Source organism: Rousettus aegyptiacus, unplaced genomic scaffold (assembly GCF_014176215.1).
Source record: "Rousettus aegyptiacus isolate mRouAeg1 unplaced genomic scaffold, mRouAeg1.p scaffold_m13_p_14, whole genome shotgun sequence".
NCBI classification, from domain to species: Eukaryota; Metazoa; Chordata; class Mammalia; order Chiroptera; family Pteropodidae; genus Rousettus; species Rousettus aegyptiacus.
The window spans coordinates 12,385,917-12,410,271 of NW_023416289.1; the positions used below are offsets into that span (position 1 = coordinate 12,385,917).

The window sequence follows — 24,355 nt, forward strand, 5'->3', positions numbered from 1 at the left end:
TCACAAATATATCTAGTCATTCAACAAACACTTCTCACTCCATCTCCCTAGAAGCCAAGTACTATTCTAGGTGTTGGGGATACAAAGATGGACACGATAATCCCTACACTTGAAAAGTTCTCAAAAAAGTGTAATAAAAATGAAAATTCATAAATTGTACATTAATATATACGTATAGTAGAGTAAGAATAGCTCATGGCTCAGTCCCAACAACAACAGAAAATAAGGCCTTCATTCTGAAATGATGCAGAGGAAGAGAGAAGCATGCACTATTTGTCATTACCTAAGCACATAATAATCCTTACAGAGTCAAAAACTAAACCATATTCAGCACAAAGGCACAGAGTCTCCTAGTATGATCCTTTAAAATGGTGCTACTCAGAGTATGGCCCACAGCCCAAACTGTTACTGTTCAGTGACCAGAAAGTACAGAAGTTTCTAAGCACTTAGAAGCCTCTGTACCAATGTGACTTTAATACACCATCCAAATATGGGAACAGTAGATTCATCTCATTGAACAGAGAACAAAAATAAGGATTCATAAAAGAGTGATAAAAAAAATAATAATAAAACAAAATGAAATAAAAAACAACAGAAAAAAAAAAAAGACTGGTTCTTTACAGATAGTTTGAAAAGCACTGTTTTAAAACTCCTTGGGTAAGGATCTTTGGCTAGGACCGAAATTGAGTTTGGAATGAAAATCAATGGCAGAGGCTAGTTTATAACTTTGCATGGAAGTTCCAAATTCCAACATCTCTTAAAGCGTCTCTACAAACAAAATATCAAAGAACTCTGACAAGGTTGTCATAAAGGATAGTGTTTTAAGGACCACCTAGAGAAAAGGGTCTCTGGACCTCTGTAACTGGGCACGGGGGTAGGGAAAACGGCAAATCCCAAAGATCTAGAAAACACCCCTCCTGAATTAATTCTACTCTGAGGCAGGAAATGGACAGGGCGGCCAATGACTGCAGGAGAAAAAGGATGGTGTGAAATGGCAACGCTGAGGTAAGTCGGCAGTCCAAACACAACGGCCGCCCTTATGTAAGAAACCACAGCAGAGCACGAGCTGCCAGGGTGAAATAATGTGCCTCTGTGTGCTAGGGTCTGAGTGAGCTACAGAGCCTGGGACGCGCTTGGAGTTTATCTAAGCCATGTACACAGGGTCTGTTAATGAGCATTCAGTCCCCCAAGTGGGCTTGGTGCTGATAAAAACCAGATGCAGGGCCAGCTGATCAAAGTGGCCTCACTCCCCATTGCCGGCTGCCTGGACCACTATCTCGCCATGTCTCCTGAGCCTTCCTGGCACTCCCTCCTTTAATGGACATTCACAAGCTAGCTGAAAACACCACACCCTTCCAGTTGGCTTCTCCTATGCTAATTAAATTTAAAGGTACAGAAAGCAGAAGGGTTTGGAGACAGGGACAAAAGGAATGAGGGGTGTTCTATTAGGACTTAGCAGCCCAGCTTTCGGTAGCTTTAGTCCTTAAAACATACGGACATGTGTAACCTCTTTATGAGCAGTCTCAACTGCTGCAAGTTTCAGAAAGGCAGTGCAGCAACTGGAAAAGTAAGTCCGAGGGACTGCCACTAAGAGACTTAAGAAGTTGAGAAGATAAAGTTGGAAAGAGACGAAGTCAGCTGGATGCCCTGAAACAAATATCTAGCATGGCTCAGAAATGCCTTAGAAATGCCTCAGAAATGCTCCATGGTATCTCGCAGTGCATGAGGACCCCTAGTGAGCAGAGAAGAACATCCTGATCCTGTGAAAGATGCATATTCAAACCCAAAGCCAGTCAACCCAGTGAATGTTGCCTTAAGCTCTTGCTCTTGGGAAGAAAATGCAATATACCTGCCATAGTTGCTCTTTATTTGAGGTATCAAGGAAGCAGAAAACATTCATCCAGGTGGAGGAAAAAAGGATGGCATTTAAATTTATTCATTACAAATATGTCTTGGGAGCCTACTTTGTGCCAGGCTCTCTGCCATCTTGGTGTTTATAGCCCAGAAAGGCAGAGAGACATGAAATAAGCAATTACACATGTGAGCAGAGTTACAGTACACAGAGCAATCTGACTTTGTCTACCAGGGATCAAGGAAGGATTTCTAGAGGAAGTGCTGACTAAGCCAAAACTGGAAGATGGTTAGGAATTAATGCTGAGAAATATTTCAGAAACAACAACCAGCATGGTGGAGGGTCCCAAGTCCAGAGAAAGAGTGGTACATTTGTTCAAATGAAATAAGTTATTACAGCAAAGCAGGGAGTGCCTTCGATGAAAGGCTTAAGGGGTATGTGGGGTCCTATCATGCAGGGCTTTTAGGCCTTATCAAGAATTTGAGAATTTATCCCTAAAGATACTAGGAAGCTACTGCAACATTCTAAGTGGTGAAGTGTCAGGCTCAGAATTTTATTTTATATATTTATTTTTAAAAATTTTTTATTATTATTTATGCCTATAGCACCTGGTCTACCTAAGTGGTCTCCCATCTAAGTACTAACAAGGCCCGACCCAGCTTAGCTTCCGAATCAGACATCGGGCTTGTTCAGGGTAGCATGGTCATAGACCGTGGACCATCGCTCCACTGAGGTGCAAACACAGGACCTTCTGCATGTAAAGTAGACATGCTAACTGCTACACCATGGAACCACGTCCTCGGAATTTTATTTTAAAAGGTTAAAATTGGTTCCTCGACTTCTAAAACAATGATATCAGGAATAAAGGAATAACTCATGTCTGGATCTCCTAAACTTGTAAATAATCTGGGGTGGGGATACTAGGTCTATGAATTGCCAAAGTCACCATACAACTTGTGCCCTTTCTGAGTTATCACCACAGAGCAGCAAACTGAAAGCCTCCACGCTCACTGCCATACACTCAGCCGTGCTGGTGGCAATCTCTAGCTAAGCAGCCAATGATCTCCAGGCCTCCCTGATGTCTTAGGCATGGGCATCTTAGGATGGAAAACTGAGTCTCAGTGCGCTTCTCTGGCATGAGGAAAGTGGGCAGCAGCCTCCCCAGAGCCACGTACAGGCCTCCTCATGTTGTAAATGCTCTAAGGAAAAGACGTTGTCCAAACTCTACCTTGGAAAAGTGTTTCGGCCTGTGGTGGGGTGAGGGCGGAGAATCAGCTTCCCTGGGCTGTTCCATCCGCCAGACTTAGAATAAAGAACGTTTTCAGAGTCCGGAGTTTTCCAGCTGCCTGGAAACAGGAAGAGCCCAATCCCGGAGAACAGTAACCCACACACACGCCCTACATAAAGACACGTTGAGCCATTAGTCCTAATTGCCTGTGACTGACACAAGAGTGAAGCTGGCCTTCCAGGCATTTGCTCAACAGAAAGAAAACAAACAGCTCACAGGGGACAGAGGCAGCCATTTTTTCTCCTTTCTGCCAGAATGATCCTGCTCTGCTCCCCCCAAATTATATACAGATTTGAAAGTATAAACCAAACAAAGGTCTTTCAAGTATTCCTTACCACATACTAAAGAGACAAGAAATCTCTGTAGGTACCAGTTGGACACAGCTATTGGTTAATTAATCAATTGGTTAAATTAACCATTTCACAAAATCAAAAACTTCACAAAACACTTTTCAGAGTCACTTCTCAATACTCTCAATTCTCTATAGATCTGAGGTATTAAGAACTATTTGCAATACCTTTCATTTCTTCATTGTACTTTATTTGACGGTGACTGTGGCGATAGACACTGATTTTCTCAGTTCCAAACTGATGACCAAGATGGACAGCAGGACCACAATGGGACTGGCTCCTGACTATGAACAGCAGTCCTAAGATAAGGCTTCATTTCCCAGTTCAGAACCATTCTCTTCCTTTACGGTTCCCTCACAAACACTTCGAAAATATCATTCACCAGGTGTAATACGCACCATCGAGTGAGTGCCTCACATACACCATCTAATCTGAGTCCCTTAACTTCCTGGGGAGATATGCATGATTATTACCTCTACCATACTGAGACAGTAAGCCACTCAGGAAAGGTCAAACAGACTCACATGGGGATTCAAACTCACATCTATTTGATTCCTAGGTCATGCTCTTAATCTCCATGCACTATATGGCCAAACTTGAAATTCATTTTGGCTTACTGGGCCATCTTCTTACCATCCAAGGTCTTTACCACCAGATTTAATTCTGAACTAAAGGAAGGCAAGAAAACTAGTAGCCCATGTTTATTTGAGCCCCAGTTACAGAAATAATGTACAGCAATATTCAGAGCCTTAAGATAGAATTCATAAAAGAAAAGCTGTTTTCTAGGTAAGATCTAGGCAAATACCCTCCAACAATTTCAGAAGGTAAAATGAGCTCCTTGTTCCATAAAGGCTGTACTCTGAGTCAAGCTGTTCATTTCAAGTCATGGTATAAGGTAGCATTGATTCTGCCCTAGATAATTTAGATTCTTTTTAAGATTTATGTAGAACAAGCAGTTCTTCCCCCCTCCCTTATTCCTAAGCATAGCAGCCTCCCAGAGACTCCAAGCCACTAGGTAGTAAATAACCATGTTGTTTCTGCCCTGGTGAAGGCGCCTCAGTCTTCGGAGGGGTGAAAAGCACTGTTGTGGGACAGAAGGCTACTCACCCAGTGGGCAGAGCATCAGGGGCCTGGGCAGCCACCGGGAGCTGCTGTGTGCCTGAAGTGCTGGGCTGCTCTCCTTCAGCTGGCGTGGCTGGAGCAGGGAGAGATGTTGTGTTGGGATTCAGGGTAACAGCTGATGCTGCTGCAGGTGGGGATGTCACACCAACAACGGAGGTTTCTTCGGGATCAGGGACGGTAACAGGTTCGTCATTCACTGAAAACGCAGAACTCATATTTTAGAGATTGACTAAGCCTTATGTTCACATTCACTAGGTTTTTCATTTAAGGTGATAACACAATACCTACACTGTGACTGTGCATGTATCCAATGACAACAAAAAGTTTTACAGAATATAACTTTTGGAAATGACAGCAAGTCAGTAATGGCCTGCTGGAAGAAAACTGGGAGATGGATCTGGAATAAATAGATTATTAAATAGTATCTCTCCTACAGAAATTTATTAAATTTTCCTATTATACAAATTTATAGAGTCATATACTTTTCTTTAAACTTGTCATTTGTCTGCTAGGTACAAATAGCACCGTCTTTCAAAAAGCTCCACACATACTAAGAGAGAGAAAACTTCCAATAATATGCTTGTTCTTTTAAGGACTCATTTCCCAAGGTAGGGGGTAAGGATTAATAAATACTCTAGATGAAAAGGATGGGGCTCCAAAGATAAGAGACTTATATCCGAGGTAACAATAGACAGAGAAACAGAAGTGAAATAAGCTGGTTCCCAAGTTTCCTTATTTCGCCATATCTTCATTTCTTTGATGATAATACATGTTTACAAGGACCTTGAGGCACTACAATATCCTCTTACTCAAAAAGGATCAAACGAGGTTTCAAAGGTTTACATTTATATACAGAAAATTCTTTGAAAATGGATAAGGCAAATGTAGAGAATTTTCTACATATGAGATTCCATCTGTGTACATTTAAACTAGAATTTCACAGGAAAATGCCTTAGTTGTCATTTAGCCTCATCTTCCTAATTCAGAAATTCTTTTTGCAGTTTCTCTAACAAATGGCCACCCAGATTCTTCTTGAACATTTCTTCTGACAGGGAGCTCACTACAGAGTCACTCCATTGTTGAACAGATGTACCTGCCAGAAAGTTTTTTCTTATCTTAAACTGAATTCCACTAGCTGGTCTTAGTCCTCATCCCTTAGCAATACAATATCAGTATCTGGTCATTCTGTTTCTCATTTACCTCCTCTTTTCCAGTAAAAAGGCATACTATTTCTTCAATATTTCTGCCCACTTATAGATCTTTTTACTACTGCCTCTCCTAAATAATGCTATCAGGAACTGAACATAATAGATCAGAAACCATCACACCAGCAGAGTCAGATTTCCAATATAAATGATGTTAACATTTACAGGACACCAGTATGTGCCAGCAAAATGCAAAGGCAGTTTGGATTCTCTCATTTAAGCCTCACACACAACCCCATGAGTTAGGTACGATTAACACCTCTCCCATTTAAAGCTGAGAAAACTGAGGCCTGAAGAGATAAAATAACTTCCCAAGGTCATCGTGCACCTAATTCACAACCCTGCTGTCTGCCTCCAGAGCCTGAACCACTCACTCACTACTCTCTACTTCTCCTTCTCTGCACATCCTCTAATGCAACTCGAGATTATATTAACTCTGAGCCTATTGGCTAACATGAGACTGGTGATCTTCTGAAACTAATATTTCTTCACCTGATATGATGCCAAGCTTGACCTTAATGAATAGATAAGAGCCTAGGGACGACCTATGATTAATTTATTTGCTTTCTCTTCAGTATATGATATACTGTCTGGCACGTAGACTGAATTAGTTGTTAAACAAATGACTACCTCTTGTGCAACTGATGTTTCCCCAACAGAAATGCAAGGCTGTATATTTCTATTTCTATTCTATCTTAGTCAAATTAGTAAAACACAACAGATGGCAATTCTCTTTATGCAAATCTATAAATTTTACTCAATTCCAATAAAAAAATTAACCATCGTGACTTTTCATTCTACAATTTATAAGGGAAACTAAATACAGAAGAATTGCCATGAAATTCTAAAGATAAAGTGTTATGTGTATGTGTAAGAGACGAGGTAGTTCTCTTAAGTATTAACATATATTATCAAGCTACAACACCTAATACAGTGTGCCACTGAAACATTAACAGGCAGATGTCGATTAAATAAATAAGTTCAGAAACGATTAAATACCCTGGAATTTAGTAAATGACAAAGGTGGCATTTGAAATTACTGCAGAAAAGAAAGGTTATTTAATAACCTCTGAGTAGTGTATGGGAAAAAAACTGAGTTATACTCCTACCTCACTCCTTATGTCAAAATAAACTGCAGAAGAAGCAGGGATTCTGACAAAAAAAATGAAACAGAGGCGAATATTTTTATAATCTCAAAGTGGAGAGGCCTTTTTGAAGTATTACATGAAATCTAGAAGTCATAGAAGATTGATGCATTCCAACTGCATTAAAATTTTTAAAAATCTAAATGGCAAAAAAAAAAAAAAGATACCATAAGCAAAATGAAAATCAAAAGAAAAACAACAAACTTGGAAAAATTATCAACTCATTACAGACCAATAGCTAATTTCTTTGATAGAAAAAGAGGCTCTACAAATCAGTAAGAAAAAGAACAAAAAACAAAGAAACACTTCAGTTAAGAAAATACAAATTACCCCTAAATATATGAAAAGATGCTGAATCTCAATTCTGAGACAAGAAATGCAATTTAAGACTATAATAAAATACTATTTTTTATCATATTGCAAGAGTAAAAATATTTAATCATACACTGATAAAAGTATAAAGAAAATGCATTTCTACATACTGCTGGCAGGAGAAGAAATTGCTAGGAGCTCTATGGAGCACATTTGGGCCACATCAAAATATAAGTGCAATAAATGAAAGGTCAGAGAAAGTGAAGGTGGGTGCGGTAAAGAGAAGTAGAGGGTAGATGAAATTTAAATTGCCATGAGTAAACAATAGCTGAAGCTGGGTGATGAGTTCATTATAATACTCTTTATACTTTTGTATATATTCAATGTTTGTGGCACAGATGGAGTTGTATACTTCCATCAGGAGGCACACGACATCTGGTTGCCTCTTTTTTGCGATGTTAGCAGCCACTGATGATTATTGCCTAAATCCATTAATTGGTTAGGGTCTGCAAAACAGTAAAATTCTAATTCTATCATCCCTATAAAGAAAAACTTTGCCTCATCAACTATTTGGCTATCTTGGCTATCTGCAAAGAAATGCTTGAGTCTTTCCTTTAACAGTCTTCAGAATAATGAGTTGATTTCCTCACATCCTCCAAAAATGAACAAAGAAATTTTGTTTTGTTTAAAAATCATTATGATAGGGAATATAGTCAATAATATTATAATAACTATGCATGGTATCAGATGGGTACTAGACTTACTGGGATGATCACTTTGTAAGGTATATAAACATCTCATCACTGTGCTGTATGCCTGAAACTAATACATTATACGTCAACTGAAATTGAAAAATAAAATTTAAAAGATCATTATGAGCTCTCGAATTTAAACATATTTTAAATATTTTAATCCGCTGTGATTATTATTCTTATTGGTACTAAAATTGTCCTCATCTTTGGCTGTGGTTAGCAGGGAGAGCAAAAAGGCAAAGTGCTTCAAGTTCTAGAAAAATTTCTAAGATAATTATTAAGTGGGAAAGTACAAAACAACATATATATTATGCTACCACTTGTGTATACGCGTGTGTGTGTGTATGTGTGTGTGTTTAAAGAATATATAGGCATATGCTTGTATAGTCAAAAAATATCTTGAAAAGAATTTTAAGAAACACAATGGTAACTGCCTCTGGGGACTGGATGCTGGAGGACTGGAACAGGAAGGAAACTTTTTTTTACACGGTTTAAGCTTTTATACTTTTAAAGTGTTCATAACATATACGTACTACCTTATTATTACGTATATGTTCATAACATATACGTAATAATTACTATGAAACTGTTGACCAGGAAAAGAACAAAAGCAGAGCCCTGTGAGATGGCAATGGAAAAGACACTATTGGGATGTGACTATTCATGCAGCTGCAAATCTAGTAAGAAGGACTTAGACTTGTTCACAGATGTATCCAAGAGCCTTTGATTTACCAGAGTAGATCAGCTGTTTAAGGTGTTTTGTGCCACACCTCGAGTTCAAAATAGAATATGAAAGCCAGATATTCTAGCACTGACAAACTTTCTGTGTCCATGTTTATACTCTTCTGCTCTCAAAGAATGTGTGTGTATGTGTATATACAGATTCTTAGAACATAAGCACTTGAAAGAACCTCATAGGTAAATCCATCACATCACAGCTCATAGTCAGAAGAAATTAAAGTTCAGACAATTAAGTTACTGGACCACTGTCACCTGATAGACCAGTGACAGAGCACCATACACAAGCCATAATGTGACTTCAAGTAGAGAGAAAAACTTGATTATCAAAGACACAGACTTACTATTTCATTGGGCCTTAGAGAGCTGCTGTATTTTACATTTTAGCTCTATTCAAGATAGCCAATATTCCCTTAGTAACTCTAATTATTTGATGTATGCAACTTATGTTCCCCGAATGATGGTACCCTTCTTGAGAATAGGGTCAAATTCATTTCCTTCATTTTTCAACTTCCACTCTGTACCTCCGAGGTTCTGGCCTCCATCTCTCTGCTCAGCTCTGTTCTCCTCCCTCAAGGCCCACCCCAGCACTTCAGCCCAGACTCATCCCCTTTGTGGAGCCCATAGACCCTGTGACATCGGCTGATGGTGCCTTTGCAGCTTATTTTCCTGAAAAAAAAAAAAAAAGTATAGGGCAGAGGCCCTCTTATATTCTTCTTTACAGTGTCCACGGTGCTTAGCAAAATGGCTTTCAATAAATATTAGTTCAATAAATACTTGTTCAATAAGCCTAATAATCTAACAAAAGACACCTGATATAAAACCACCTCACATTTGGGTAACCATACCCCTTACAGAGCAGTTTCTTTTTTAAAATTTTTTATTTTGGAATATTTTTAGATTAATATAAAATTTGCAAAGATAGTACAAAAACAGTATGCCCTTCGCCCATTTTCCCATATTACTACCTTACTTAATTAACCATAGCACATCTGTCAAACCCAAAAGATTAACACCAGTACATTACTATTAACTAATCACCAGAACATTATTTGGATTTTGCCAGTTTTTCCACTAACGTCCTTTTACTATTGCAAGATGCAATCCAGTATCCTGGGTTGTTGTTAGCAAGTTAACTTTCATTAGCTCATTTATCTTCCCAATAGCCCCATGAAAAAGATATTATTATTCCCATTTTACTGAAGACAAACAGGCTCACAGAGGTACATTCAGAGGTGCCATGCAGTCAGCAAATAGCAGAACCAATACCCAAACCCAGGACACCATGAAGTAGAAACAATGGAAGGAGGTGGGGGAGAGGAGAAATGAAAATGCCTTAGATGCCTTTCTCATATAGAAAGAAAAGCTGGGTACCAAGATGAGAAGATAAATGGGGTAAGTAGGTAAAATGGCAGTTGAGTAGCCTCTGGTTACTGCAACTTTGAGTATTTCACAAGGTTCCCTCTGTGTTGTTGGTTAAACATTCTAACTTCATGAATCAGATATTCATTCAGTACTAACTCTAATACACTAGTCACAGTTAGCCAAAAAAAAGATCAAGAATTGGAAATTCTTTTTCTCAATTCTAGACATGCCGCCAACTCACTGTGTGTTCCAAGATCTTTAGGTGTGTGTGATGTAGCACACAGTCTTTTCAGGCCCCACACTCGAATAAGGAGAAGGAGACTGCCAATAATGAAAGCTTTTTAAACTAAGCGCAGTTCATAACATAAAATCCACAGTAAAGCAGTCAATATGAAACAGAAGCAATGCGATTCCAATGCAACTGATCGCTCAGTTCTTCAAGGGCAACCAACACTAGAACAAACCAAAAGAATTAGATGGAAAAAAGAAGAAAAAAAAGAATGGAAAACACTGTCCCATGTTACCTGATAGGAAAGTTCAGTCCTTCTCTGGCTAGTATACAGATTTATGCAATTTCCATTTGTATTCCACCATGCTTCTAAGAATTCAAAGTCTGAAATTTGTTTTGAAAATGTATAACTGTCAAAGAATATCCTGGTGAAAAAATAACAAGGCTAAACTAGCCCTTCCAGACATTAGGAAAACATACAACACGTCAATAATCAAAATCACATGATCCTAGTTCAAAACTGGAAATAAAATAAATGAAATAAAGAGTACCGAAATGAATTCTCACTGAATATAAGAATGTGGTAAGTGATAAACACTAAGTAAAACCACAGTGAGAAAAGAAAACTAATTAATGTTTATAGGAACATAGGACTCCTAAATAGAGAAAAATTAACACAACACTCATTATATTTATATATGTATAGAAATAGATATCCCTCTATAAATTCTAGGATAGTTATTTTTTAACATAGCATAAAAGATAAAACAAAATACAGTATTTATTCAGTTTATAGACAAGAGAAAATCTTTTCACTATTGAACCAAAAGGTAAAGTTACAAACATTAAAAAATGCTCGGGCACAATTACTTTAAAAAAATTTTAACTCCTCTTCTACAAGAGCCACAAAAATCAGATAAAAGGCAAAACGATGATATAGGGGAAACTTAGAATCATAAATTTAACATATAAAACTTGTACCTAATACTTCACACCCATGAGGATGGCTATTATCCAAAAAATGGGGGGAAAAAACCCAACAAGTGTTGGCAAGGATTTGAAAACCTGGAACCCTCATTCACTGCTGGTGGGAATGTAAAATGGTGAAGCTGCTCTGGAAAATAGTTTTAGGGCTCCTTAAAAAGTTAACGTAGAATTACCATATGACTCATTATTTCTACCCTTAGGTATACAGCCAAAAGAACTGAAAGCATGGACTCAACCAGATACTTGTACATCCATGTCACAGCAGCATTGTTCACAATAGCCAGGGGGCAGACACAATCCAAATGTCTATTAGCAGGTGAATGGATAAATAAAATGTGTTATACACATACAATGGAATATTAGCCTTAAAAAGAAATTCTGATACATGCTACAATATGAATAAATATTGAAAACACTATGCTAAGTGAAATAAGTCAAACACAAAAGGACAAAGTATTCCACTTATAATATGACGCACCTAGAATAAGCAAATTCATAGAGACATAAAGTGGAATAGAGGTTACCAGGGGCTGGGGTGTGGGAGGAGAGGAGAATGTTATTGGTTAAGAGTACAGAGTTTCAGTTTGGGATGGTGAAAAGGTTCTGGAAATGAATAGTGATGTTGCACAACACTGTGAATGTACTTAATGCCACTGAATTACACACTTAAAAACGGTTTAAATGGTAAATTTTATGTTATGTATATTTTATCACATTTTTTAAAGTGTGTACCCAGAACATACAAATCTCTCAAATAAACTTCCGTATCTCCAAAGGTCACATAATCAAACACTATGAGGGAAAAAAAATCATATGAAACAATTAATCAACTAATAACTGAAGAAATGCAAGGAGGTTAAACAACAAGGTGGCACTTAATACCTGTTAGCAAAATGGTGAGCCAGTATTTACAAGGTTTCAGGAATAAACCTTATATACTACATGAGGAAAGTTTTACACTGCCTTGGGATGTATGATTGCTTCAAATCTTCTGGAAGGCAATCTGATAATATACATTGGATCTCATTTCAAAAATTTATATTCTTTGACTCAAGAACTTCATTCATGCAAAATGTTTACATCAGGATTTTGTTTTACAATGGGGAAATAAATAAGAATTGAGGAATGGTTGAATTAATTATGGAGTATTAACTGTGGAATAGTATGAGGCCACTAAAAAAAGTTAATCAAGAAGATCCCAGATACATAAAAGCCTGTGTAAAAAAATAACAAAGTGAATAAACGAAAATCTACCCCATGCTGCATAATTATAACTGTATGAAATTATTCATAAAGATAAATGCTACCGGTGATTGAGAGCTTACCGTGCCCCAGGCACCACACCAGGCACTCTACATGTTTTATGTAACTTATTCCTGTAACAATCTTAGGAGATCTATATGTCTTGTCCTAATTTTATTAATGAGAAAACTAAAGCCCAGCAAGTCCCTGGGCCTCATACACATACCATACACAAGGGATCAGCATCCTACCGCGGCCAGTGTGACTCTGACCTATGTGCGTGGAAATCACATTTAAGAGAGGACTGAGAGATATAATTGTTTCAGATAAAGTTTTCAATAAAAAATGAGAAAGTAAATCATTCCACACAAGTCTCGATGAAGTGCTATACCATTAGTCTATTTCTCGATTCCACCACTTCTAAAACTTAGAAATATTATATTTATACAGACAGGCTGCCATTCACTTTCATTTCATAAAAATGGAAACCTTACAGTTGTGACAACACAAAAAACCACCTGGAACTCGGCTTCATTTCTGCCCCAAATGTCTTTTTCATGCATAACTGAAAAGCACAGCCAAAAGGCTTGCTAAATAAATCCAGTATGTCTGTGGACACACTTCCTGGAGGCAAGACTCACTACCACCACCATGCTGGAACTGGTCCTCACAGTTCTAACAGCAGTGTACTGAACGATGGAGATGTCCTCACTCATATCCTCAGATTCCCTTCTGCTCTTGCACTGCCAAAGAGAGGGGCTTCTGTCTGCTCCCCCAAAGAAAGGTGAGATTTTTTCTGTACCCCTTGGATAGACATTAAAGAGCCCACAAAGTCCAGGCTGGCTGAGAGGCAAAGGTGAGCTGTCATCACGGCGAAAAGGGGAAAGGAGAGAGATGAGCCAGAGGCCAAGGCCTAGTATTTTAAGAGGCAGAAATCCCTAAAATGCAATGACTGTCCTTCACAGATGGGTTCTGGGAACAGACTGGGCATTCAGAAACACCGCCATAAAACATTCCCAAGGCACTTTGGGGTTACGGATATTGGGCTTTCCGAAGACATGGCTGATACCTGCCTCTTCTGCTAAAACATTATGTTCCTGGAGATAAGGACAATATACAGAGGTACCTGAAAATAAATGTAAGGGAAATACAGGTCTGTTTAAATGTCAATAAGAGTGACTCAAAGACCATCAGCATGTAATGTCAATTTACCAATAGTTTTCATAAGAAAGCGGAGGCAGCTGTATCACAATAAACAGTATCACAATACATAGGCCCCTGGAGAACAAAGTGGCCAAGGTCTCCAGGAAATAACTGGTTCTGAAGAGCCAGTTTCCCTTCTCCGTTTGCAAACACTGGTCCTCCTCCATGAGAGACTTATTTTTTCTAATGGAAGTATGCTTTCTGAAGCTCACAGAGCTGCATATGGTTTTCCGTAACACAGTCCACAGCCACCATCTTGCTGTCCCCTTCCCACAGACAGGAACATCCACACTCTGACTAGATGGTTCCAGAACTGGGATACTGTGGTTGGCATGGGAATACCAGGCAGGCTGAGACAGAACCTCCAGTTCATCCTAGTCCTCAAGGCTCAGAGCAAGCTAGTTAACTCAGTTCCTTCAAGCAGATGCCAAGATGCACAGTGAGCCCTGCAAGACACAGGCCACTCCACCCAGCAGTCCATCACAGGTAATGGTGTAATCAAGCACCGTAAGCTATCAGAGCAGCTCTACGGCCCTCATATGGTGCTCTCAAAGGAACTGAAAGTCATTCGAAAGTAACCCAAATCAATTTCTCCTACTCGAGTTTGTCACGTAGAGGGCACTAACAATGTCATGACAATGCTCATGTGAAGAAGCAATGCTGCTCTGATCTCCTGCCCTTCGTGCCACACCTCTGCTATCGCAAGCCTCTACAAAATTAATCAAGGTGTCATTTACCAATTTCAATACCTGCACTTCCCCCACCTACAGTTTATCAAAGCAATGTCCACGCCCCTTCCCAGCTGCCCCAAATTAAGACAAATTGCCAAACACCAGTAGTCACTAAAGATTTGACATTTTACAAGATGCTTAGAAAAATGAACAGTTTTCTTTTTAATTCAATACTGACCTGATGAAACAGAAGAAAAGCATGACAACAAATGAATTGTTTTGAAATAGGTACTTCCCTTCCCACTTCCAGGGAGCAGAGATGTTCTATGTGGATGTGGAAGGGCTGTCCACTCAGATGGCACAAACACTCTAACTGGAATAGCCACAGAATGCCACCCCGGTGGCAGTTTGGCTTTGCCCCCAGTCAATCCCAACCATGAACAGTGCTGCCATCTTCTCTAACCCAGCTCCCAGGACAATACTCAGTTTTCTTTCTCCCTAAGTCTGATCGTGTCCTTAAATTAAGGAAAGAAAAAAATATAAATATGATTCGCCACCCACCCTCAATGAAATCCAATATTGATAAGAAATGAACAGAAAAAACAATACTTTTTTTATTTCTATGCAAAGGAATATTTTAGAAGAGTCATATGGAGAATAACCGTAGCTATATAGAATATGCCAAAGATAAAGGAAGATGAGTCAATGGAAAGACTGATGGATTTGAATTCATCCTAGCATTGGAGTCCTCTCTCACCCATACTACATTCTAACATAGGCAGAGTCCTGACTCCACATGAGAACAGGTAGAGGCCACTGCTTCAGTCGAGGCTGGCAATCTGGGCTGTCACTCACCTGTGCCATTGGCCAAGCCACTGTGGCTTGCATTCTTGACGGGCTGGCGATGCCGGTTGCTAGCACCAGGGCTTTGTTCGCCGGTTGCTGTGGTTGTTCTGGCTGAACCACTTGAATGTCTGTGCGTCCTAGGGGTTCAAAGCATAAGGCAGACAGATATAAGTCACTGTAAAAATAAAAAATAAAAATTAAAAAAAAGAGGTATACCTAACTTAAGTTACCGTATTCCCTCTCTATTTATAATAATAAGTAAGACCTTTAATAGCCCATGTAGTCTTGACTCAAAAGATGCTGGCTCCAAACGGAGAGACCCAGGTAAGATTCCTTCTTGGTAAGGACCCAGAAGGCAATTTTGGGTAAACTTTTCCACTTGAAGCAAACAAATCCGGAGTGAACTACCCCCACATCCAAAATGACGGGTAAAATATCTTGTGACCATCATATTATTTTTATTGGGCTCGAATGTAAGAAATAAACAAGAATCACTGGACAGGCTACAGATGACATATTTCTCCAGGTAGGCAAAATCCAAAAGTTATCCAAATTCATTTTCTCTATAGCTACGAAGATGTTTCCCTTGGGAACAAGAAGTCAAGGAGCATTAGGCAACTTTAGCAATGTTTTATCTAGAAAAGATGACTGACTCCATGGTCCACCCAAGTAAATGAGGAACAATGCAGAAAGGGATCTACATCAGAAGAAAATCGGCAGACTCTAGCAGCAGAGAACCTACCTGGCATCTTCAGAGAACACAAGGCAACAGGTAGCATGTGTTCTCACGTTCCTGCTGTAACTTGACTTCGTCACTCTGTGAAAATGTCTAAGTCTCCTTGCCCTTTGGTTCAGCAGTTTTGTCAAAGGAAATTATTCTACTGCTTAGTCATTATATACTACTTTTCAACAGAAAGATGATTTAAATATTATCCAGTGAAGAAAAGAACACCCCTCTCCAGGCAGAGAAACAGAAGTCCAGAGAACAATCTATACTATATACCACATGACCAACAATAAAAGCAATAAATATGACAATGGGAGTATGCTGTGCATAGAGCTGCAACATTATGTTCCTGGTACCTGTGGTTGTGCTGTTCCTTTTACATACATTGTCTCATTTAACATGGCAACCCTAGAAGTAGCTTACTATTATAATGCCCATTTTACAGATAAGGAAACAGACACAGAGAAGTGCAGTAGAAACTAAGCAATGGAGCAAAGACTCAAATTCAGGTGTTTGAAAAGCCCAGGTTCGTTGTTTGGAGACTGGCGTGGGAAGACTGGATTTAAGCTAAATTCCTCCCAGGAGATTATTTCACTAGTCACCTAGCCAATGGCGAGATGAAGAGCTCCATGAGAAATTCCCCAGATGGGCTGCGCTGTACCCACCGGAACACCTCTGCTGTCAGACTCTAGTCCAGAGTGTTGAGACAAGCCTGCAGCAAACCAAACTAGGAGGTTCCTAGGGGAATAAGAAGCGCCCCCACTGACTACCTTTTCTAGTACAAGAAATAGATTTTTTCCAACAAGTGGACATAAGCCGAAGTTTTAACAGTAATTACCTTTGGATGTGGGGAATATGAGTGCCTTTAGCTTTCCCTTTTCTGCTTTTCTAGATTTTTCTAGTTTTCTTCATTGAGCTTGTATACATTTGAGCAAGGAAAAAAACACAATGTTTTAAAAAGAAAAATAAATGGCTTTTCTTGGGCCAACACTTAAAAGAAAAAGAAGAAGATGGAAAAGGAGAGGGAAAAGGACAAGAAGAGGAACAAACGAAGAAGAAACCTAGCAAACTCTGGATTCCTTCATACCTAACGACTGCGTGGCAGTTAAAAACGGATAGAGAAGGCACAACTGAGCTATGGAAATAAAGATTTAATTTGAACTCTTTTTCCATTTTATTTTTCCCTGAGCTAATTTCATAAATCAAAAGCTGTCAACCACACCTCAGTCAAGAAAAATATTTCAAAGTCCCCACTTCATGGGAAGAAACGCTAGCATTGAGCATTTTACCACAACTCCTCATCAAAAGCAGAACGAGTACAGACGAGTTCCAAACGGAAAGATGGGCTTTAGCCACTGGAGATTGTGTGTATACGTGTTGAGGGCAGAGAGCTTGGGAGAGATAAAATTGGTTAACAGAAGGTTTATTTCAGCCAAGAATCCCCTTAAAAGGACAAAAAAAGCATCTCTGATTTGGTACTCACAGCCCACAGCGCAGGCCTATATCCCTTAAGGAGCAGCAGGCCGCGTGGGCAGCACGGAAAATGCAACAGCAGTCCTGTCACACGCACGGGCTCTGACAAGCCCAAGATTATGTCCAGCTCCCTGTCCCTCGGCAGAGCAGCTGGGCATGGCAACAGGGTGGGTCCCATCATTCCCCTGGCTCCTCCCTCCCTCCCCCAAAAGGGCCTGCGGTCAGAGTTGAGAGAGAATGCTTTCAGAAATGTTTAACCACTAATGATAGCAGCTTACTCTGAATGACAGGCTGGAGTGGAGCCGGGATTAGCCTGTAAACCAGGGGCAGCTGGGACCACTTTGCGTGAACTGCCACCTCCCTGCCCGTGGCCCACTGCCACCCTCGTTCCCATCACCACCACACACATACCCTCCCCCCAGATTCTTCCTTTGCCCTAAATCTGGAGCTTCCACTTTTTCCTCCTGAATTACCTTTAAAATAAGATTCTCAGAAGGAAGACGCCTCAATATTTGAGGAAAATCTCTTCAGCACTTTCCTTTCTTGGAGGACTCACTCGACCCTTAAAAGAGGGGATTGTGTCGTGATTAAAGCTGGCCCAAATGCTGAAACCACACACCATAACTCAAAATAGTATCAGGACAAAAGCGAGGCTCCACCACAGACAGCCTGGCTTCAGCTGTGCCAATGACTTCAACCTTGGCCTGATCCCTCCACCATTTGGGGGCGGAGCAGGATGGAGTGGAGTAGGTTATGTACCACAGCAGTCAGAAGGTGGAACAGCAAAACTCCACAAATGGTTTCAGCTCACCTAGTTACAGAGATTCAGTTCTCCTCACAGCATACCCTTCTCAGAAGGCTAATGTGTCCTTATCCAAGTTTCTCCCTCAGAAACTGAGGCCTCCCTGAGAAATGCTCATCAAGGCCAGGGCCCTAGGATTCTCTTCCATGCTCCTGAAAGCAGCATGATGCAGGTCAGGCCCCAGGACAGGACTCTGGGCTGTCCCTTGACATGCAAGTTATGACACTGGCAGTGTTGGCCTCAGTCCTCAGGTGACCCTGACAGCAGGGCCTTGGATACTTTGGGACATTTTGCACCACCTTTCATTAAGTCCACTGAATTTCATTCTATCCTTTTCTGAGCACTAGGCCCTGTTCTAGAGCTCATAACGAAACAGAAATAATCCCTGACCTCGAGGAGTTTACCTCTTAGAGAAAATATAGTGATTTCTAATTTTTTTCATAAATTTGCATCACACTCTGCAATGTTGGCGTATGGGAGCCACTGGGCTGGTAAGCCTGGATGATAAATTGGCCTTGTCACTCCAATGCAGCTCTTTTTTGACCATCATCACATATGCAATCATTTATGTGGAGTAGTTAAAAAAAAACAAACTTTGTTTAGTTAAAAAAAGGAAGCCAGCCTTAGCATTGGTAAATTTTTTGCTAAGAAGTAGAATTCAAAATTTGACGGTGATCCAGAATTTGAGATCAATAAGTCTATCACATTCTTTATGTAGAAACTGATTCTTAAAAGCAGTTGGTGGCTTCATCAAAATTCGAAACTCCTGCTCTTTCAAAGACACTGTTAAGTCAAACCATAGACTGAGAAAAAATATTTGTAAAATGCATATCTGATAAAGAACTTACACCCAGAATATATTTTAAACACCCTCAAAACTCAGCAATAAGTAAACGAGAAACCAATATAAAAAAATAATCAAGAGATTTTAACAGACACTTCAGCAGAGAAGGCCTACAAATGGCAAAAAGCACATGAAAGGTGTTCAACATCATTAGTCATTAGGGAAATGCAAATTAAAACCACAATGATACACACCTATTAGAATGGACAAATGGGGGGAAACTGACAGTAACAGGATGACAGCTGACAAGATGCAAAGCAACTTGAACTCTCCAACATTGCTGAAGAGGAGGTAACATGGTACAGCCACATTGGAAAACAGTTTGGCAGTTTTTATAAAGTTAAATATACACTTAGCATACAAACCAGCAATCCTTCTCCTAGGTATTTATTTACCCAAGAGAAATTAAAACATATGTTTACACAAAAGCTGTAGGTAAATGTGTACAGTGATTTTATTCATAATTTCCAAAATGTGAACAACCCAAAGTTCTTCAACTAGTGAATGAACAGACAGATTGTGGTACATCCATACAGTGGAATACTACTTAGCAAACAAAAGGAACAAAATACTGATACATGCAACGACACAGATGAATTGCAAATATGTTATGTTAAAGTGAAAGAAGACAGACACAATAGGCTATGTAGTATAAACATCATTCCATTTTTATGACATTTAGGAAGAAACAAAACTTTAGGGACAGAAAACAGATCAGCATTTGCCATGGGTGGAGGAAGAGGAGGTTGACTATAAAGGAGCACAAGGGAACTTTTGGGGGAGATAAGACTTTCCATATTTTGATTATGATGGTGGTTACCAGACTATATACTTTTGTCAAAACCCACAGAATTGTACACTGAAAGGGGTGAATTTTACTATTTGTAAATTATACCTCAATAAGCCTAACTTTTAATAATTTAAAAAAGTAATTTGTGTTTCAGCCACGGCAAAAACAGCTCGTCCCGTAAGAAAAAAAAAAATCAAAGCGACTAAACGTTTTAAAAGGCAAATAACATAGTGTGAGGATGTGCTCAAAAAAACAAACACAAAAACAAAAAAACACCTTGATGAAAATGTTATTTCGGCAATATTCAAGATTCTAAAAACACCTTGTATTAACAAATTTAAGGTTCTTCAAAGACTGAGGACACATCTCTCCCAAATGTCAAGAATTTGTGGCTGACCAGATACTGGGTGTCAAGCATATTTTTCAACTTGGTAAAAGAGGCCCAAGATATGAAAAAGAGTTTCTTTGACCTCTGATTAAGGCCCATTATTCTTCGAGGTCAACAAGAGACAAATTTCAGGGTATAACAAGTAATCGTAGGTTCTCATCCATTCAAAAAAGAAGAAAACAGACATAGATGTTAAAATGAATTTAAAACTCTTCTCACATTCCAATGAAGGGATATTTGCCTGGATAACAAGACCCAAGAGGGCAGCTCCCGCAGCTCCCACCCATCCTCAGAGGCCTTTTAACTGGGCATTGTCTTTTAATAGCAGCATGGAAACAAAACTGAGTGAGGCTGGGCCAGTTTCCAGCAAGACAGAACTAGCAAAAAACAGGCACTTAAAATAGAAGCATGGAGGAAAAAAATGGGAAGTGGTGATGGGAAAAGGAATGGTTTACACCATTCACAGAGGCACCAATAAGCAAACCAACTCCCACCTACACCCTCCTCAATTCTTCCTCCTCATTCGAATGTGGATTATAAAAAAAAAAGGGGGGGGGGAGGGAAATAAAAAGAAGAGGTGAAAAGGGAAAGGCACAATTAGAGTTAAAATGGGACCAGTCTAGTCATACCAAGAGTAATTTACGGCTCTATTCCACACCCTACCTCTAGCTGCCAGCCTCAGAAATGACAGGAAAGGTAAAAATAAAACTGCTGCCAAGTCTGTTCTACATGACAGAAAGACAAATGATTTACTTCTGCCCAACCTGGTGTACAGAGCAATCCTCTCAATGGTGGCAGTTTTATGAGACTAAGAAATTCGTCTTGAGAGAACATATAAGAAATTTGACTCATTTTATCTAATTCCAGGTTATACGTTGGGCTTAATTGAAAAGAATGCTCAATTACCCTCCCAAACTTGAAAGAGAACTGAAAGTCAGGGGAAGTGTTCACTGTCACATTCTGCCCCAGGCCCCTGGATGCAGCAGTTGATGACTTGAGGTTCCTTGAACATAGATGGCAGCCCATGATTTATTTGTCCTTTAGCTTGAGATCGTACACAGGTATACAATGCTCTCAAGCTTAGTTGACGACCAGAGCCATTAACCTCCTCTGACTTCTAATTGGATTCTGCATGGGACTCCAGATTATGCAGGTGGGCCATAGTAACGTCTCCAAACTTCCTACTAACATCAGACCTTGCTTGAAGCTGGGCCAGCTCAGAGCATCTGTGTGCTACAGCCCCAGACCAGATGGACTACATGGGACCCTGAAGTACTGGGGACAACAGATATTAGAGCAAGTACTGAGCATGACAATATATTGGGGAATTATTTCTAAGTGTTCTGACATGACAAATCACAAAGAAATTCAGCAAGAGCAAGGTAAACTCAAAAAAGAGTATGTTCAACGGGCATTCCTCAAAACATCCCTCTAAATTCTTCCTGAGGAAAATCAGAGCCTTTGCTCATCTACTCACCTGGCACACCCTTCTCTGGACTCTTCCCCCAGCTGGCTCCTAATCCACAACTTGGTCTAAATGTCCCTCATCTCCCAGGCTACGGTGAATTCCCTTGTATCCTCTCATATAGCATTCTAATTTTCCCCTTTATGGCACTTCTATTTGTAATTACATATTTGTTTGTGTATTTATTTGTTTAATGTCTATCTCCAATAAGGTCCCTACAGGCAAGGACCGTATCTGTTTTGTATACTTCTATATAACCAGCACCCAGCATGTGCCTAGCCCCCAGTAGGCATATAAAAATATTTGCTGAATGAATAAAAGCTAGCTATCAAGATCAAAAGGACTCTTGGGCCTGTAATCTCTAGTTCTTCCTATTTTCTGCAGACCAGTCACTCACCACCTACTCATCTCCCACCCATCCCTTTAAAGAATGGAATCCATGCCACAGGTCAGAGTCAATGATCTACCAGATACTGACAAGTGTCTGAACTTCCAGAAAGGCTAGCCTTAAGTATCATATGAAAACATTCTCTAGTATCGGGGTCTAGAAATAAAACTAAATAAAATTTTCATTAGACTCATTTTGTGCCCATATGCTCAATATTAAAATTGCAAGACAATCTCCAAATCTAACCAAATTTTACTTGGCATGGGTTTTTCATTATTGTTGATGTTGTGGTTCTAGCTGTAATTTTAAAGAACATTCCAAAAGTAAAGACTAGGCAAGTGATTAAACATGGGAATTAAGAGAGATACCTTCTGTGGTAGGCAGAATTTCTAAGATGACCCTCCCCGCAAAGACACCCCACCCTAGTCCCTAAAACCAGTGAATATGACAAGACATCACACACTTGATTATGTTATGTTATATGGCACAAATGACTTTCAGAAAGGGAGATTACCCAGGCAAGTATAATCTAAGCAGACCACTTTCTCCAGCAAGTGTCAGAAGTTGAGGGCAGAAGAGAAAATTAGAGAAATCTGAAGCAAGAGGGAGATCTGACACATCCTTGCTAGCATGAAAAAAATGTGGGTCGCCCTAAGGAGTTGAGAGAGGCCCTGATTGATAGCTAGCAAGGATCTGGGATCTCAGTCCTATAACCACAAGTAACTGAACAGCTCATAATGTGAATAAGCTTTGAAGCAAATTCTTCCTTAGAGTTTCCAGGTAAGCATGCATCTCTGCCATCACCTCGATTTTGGCCTTGTAAGACCCCAATCCAGCTGGCTGGACATCTGACCCACAGAACTGTAAGCTAATAAATGCTATTGTTTTAAGCCCCAAGTTCATGATGATTTGTTAGAAATTAATAGAAAACTAATACATATAAATGTCCATTTCCACAGAAGATACTAACTCTCAAATATATGGTCAGATAATAGTCTCAGCCTTAATTCCTGCTGATCTCTCTACCTTACTCTAGTTTAGAGGCCCTTATGAAGCGATGGCATCGCCCTGTGAAATTGGTGTTCATCTCACAGGGACAGCATTTCCACGATCAGAATGTCCTTTATGAGACACATATTTCTAAAATTCAACAACCACTTGGGAATTGGAACAACTACCCAAGAGTGAGATATTACTATTCTTGGAGGGTAAGTAACATTCTTTTCTGGTAGAGTTCGGATACACAGACTTTACACATTCTTTTTCCAAACAAGACGTATTTATATGGCAACTTATCTCTAATTCCACTGTTTACCTTAAAAGTTACACAGATTTGAAAAGAATAATCTGTGAAAAAAGTCCAGTATGGAAATAACCATGAAGAAAAAGCAGATGAAAAAGAAGAGACTGAGCAGGCAGTGGGAACCCACCATGCTCTTGGCGGTTAAGCTAAGCCTTGGAAAGCACAAGGCAGTCCTGATAAAGTCTCCCCACACTCCGTGCCACTGAAACCATCACTTCTCATGAGTAGGGGCGCCAAGGAATGTAAACCAGTAGCAAGACCCACCCTGAAGTTCTGGCAAACAAGGAGCAGAAACATAAGACTCTTTCAACTCAACAAATATTTACTGAGCTGCTGCTATGTGCAGCAAGGAACTATTCTAGGCTCTGCTAGGGACACAAAGATGAATAGGGCACAGGTGCCCTGGACATGGTGTTTGAGAACTCAGTACTACTACCCCTGTACCCCCTCACCACCCCCCCCCCCCAAAAAGTAAATGAAAGCAAAAGAAGTAACTCCTCAGAAGTCCCCAATGCAACATTCTTTTCTAAGTGTAAAATAAAACTGTATGATTTGATTTAAAATAAAGCTTTTAAACCTTCTTTTAAGGCAAAAATTTCAAGGTAAAATTAAAAACAAAACAAAAAGAACATAACCAACCGAGTTCTGATCTCCCCTTCTCCTTTACAAAATAACAATTATTTGTACCATATCTACTCTAGGTTATCACTAATCTCTTTTTTAAAATTTTTGTCATTTTGTCATTAAAAAGTTGTACCTTCAAAGTCACACTGTAGGCACACAATGTAGACTCACCCCATAGACATGCTATAGAACTTAGAGTAAAACCAAACAGAATATCTTCAGACAGGGAGCCAGTGGATAATTC

General features: G+C 39.6%; 1 protein-coding gene across 3 annotated transcripts in view; it reads right to left on the reverse strand.

Annotated features, from left to right (window-relative positions):
- WWP2 (WW domain containing E3 ubiquitin protein ligase 2) overlaps positions 1 to 24,355 on the reverse strand; it is a 123,395-nt gene that overhangs the window by 35,152 nt on the left and 63,888 nt on the right. For all 3 annotated transcript variants that reach the window (XM_016146870.2, XM_036232108.1, XM_036232109.1), the window contains exons 7-8: positions 15,317 to 15,444; positions 4,598 to 4,808 (exon numbers count right to left, since the gene is read on the reverse strand). In XM_016146870.2, coding sequence (XP_016002356.2) covers positions 4,598 to 4,808; positions 15,317 to 15,444 — 339 coding nt within the window. The remainder of the gene's footprint in view (positions 1 to 4,597; positions 4,809 to 15,316; positions 15,445 to 24,355) is intronic.